This window comes from Echinops telfairi, unplaced genomic scaffold (genome assembly GCF_000313985.2).
Source record: "Echinops telfairi isolate 266 unplaced genomic scaffold, ASM31398v2 ScPeMD7_7422;HRSCAF=8460, whole genome shotgun sequence".
NCBI lineage: Eukaryota > Metazoa > Chordata > Mammalia > Afrosoricida > Tenrecidae > Echinops > Echinops telfairi.
In genome coordinates, this window is record NW_022111322.1 from 1104613 (window position 1) to 1105620 (window position 1008).

General features: G+C 38.3%; 1 protein-coding gene across 10 annotated transcripts in view; it reads right to left on the reverse strand.

Moving 5' to 3' along the window:
* CEP63 (centrosomal protein 63) overlaps positions 1-1008 on the reverse strand; it is a 70844-nt gene that overhangs the window by 25396 nt on the left and 44440 nt on the right. For all 10 annotated transcript variants that reach the window (XM_045297810.1, XM_045297807.1, XM_045297806.1 and 7 more), the window contains 2 exons: positions 697-930; positions 308-447 (listed from right to left, as the gene is read on the reverse strand). In XM_045297810.1, coding sequence (XP_045153745.1) covers positions 308-447; positions 697-930 — 374 coding nt within the window. The remainder of the gene's footprint in view (positions 1-307; positions 448-696; positions 931-1008) is intronic.

Below are 1008 nucleotides of genomic sequence, written 5' to 3' on the forward strand. Positions count from 1 at the left end.
AGGCCTTCCAGAAGATGACAACTACAATTCCCTTTGTATTTTCCCTTGTAGTTTCCAATGATGGATCAAGAGATCTGGAAGTTGCCAAAGTCAGACAACTGAGGTCCCTGCTAGAGATCTAAACAGGATGTAGGAGAAAAAAACAAAAAACTAACCACACTAAATTTTATAATACTACAAAAATTCAAGGCCAAAATAAGATATCCCAAATACAATCAAATGTAAAACTAAAAATGGACAATATTAAAAGTGGTGCCTAATGCCAAGCCATAGAGTGGCTACGATCAATGTGTAACATTTAATATACCTTGTGATTTCTACTGGGTGCTGAGTGTCAGTCGCCCTTAGTTTTGCTTGTAGCTTCTCCTTTTGAAATCTTGCATCACGGATCAAATTTTCTTGAGACTGAAGTGTTGCCTTCAATTCTCTCTTCTCTTCCCGCAAAATCTGTGTCATATTCAGGAAAAAAAGGCATGCATTATTACAATTTTTCTATTTCACGAAGAAAGGATTCTAGTGAGTCTGGCAGGAAATTATATAACAAGCATAGCATTCACATGGCTATCAATATTTGATCCACCAGCAGAGTGGGGAAGAAAACATAATGTTTCAAAAACCTAGTTTCAGTTTAATGATTCTCTTCTCTTAAAACATTCCTAGCCACAGTTCCCCAATTTTAATAGATGTAAAACACACCTCTAACATCTTTTCAGATTCTTTCAGTTCTTCCTCTTTTCGCCGCTGATCGTGCAGCACACTCATATTGGTTCCAAGCAAGTCGCTGACTTGAATGGTGAGGCGCTCTATTTCCATCTCATTGGCACAGATGGTGTCATTGGCCCGCTCCAGCTTACTGCTAAGATGCTGTATTTCTGACTGGCTGGACATTTCCACAGACTCTAGTTTCTGTTTCCGATTGGCAAGCTGAGCCTAAATACCCATAAAGAACCATGAAGTAAAAGTGGAATGCTAGAAGAATAACTAAGCATAAGGAAGACTAAAACAAAA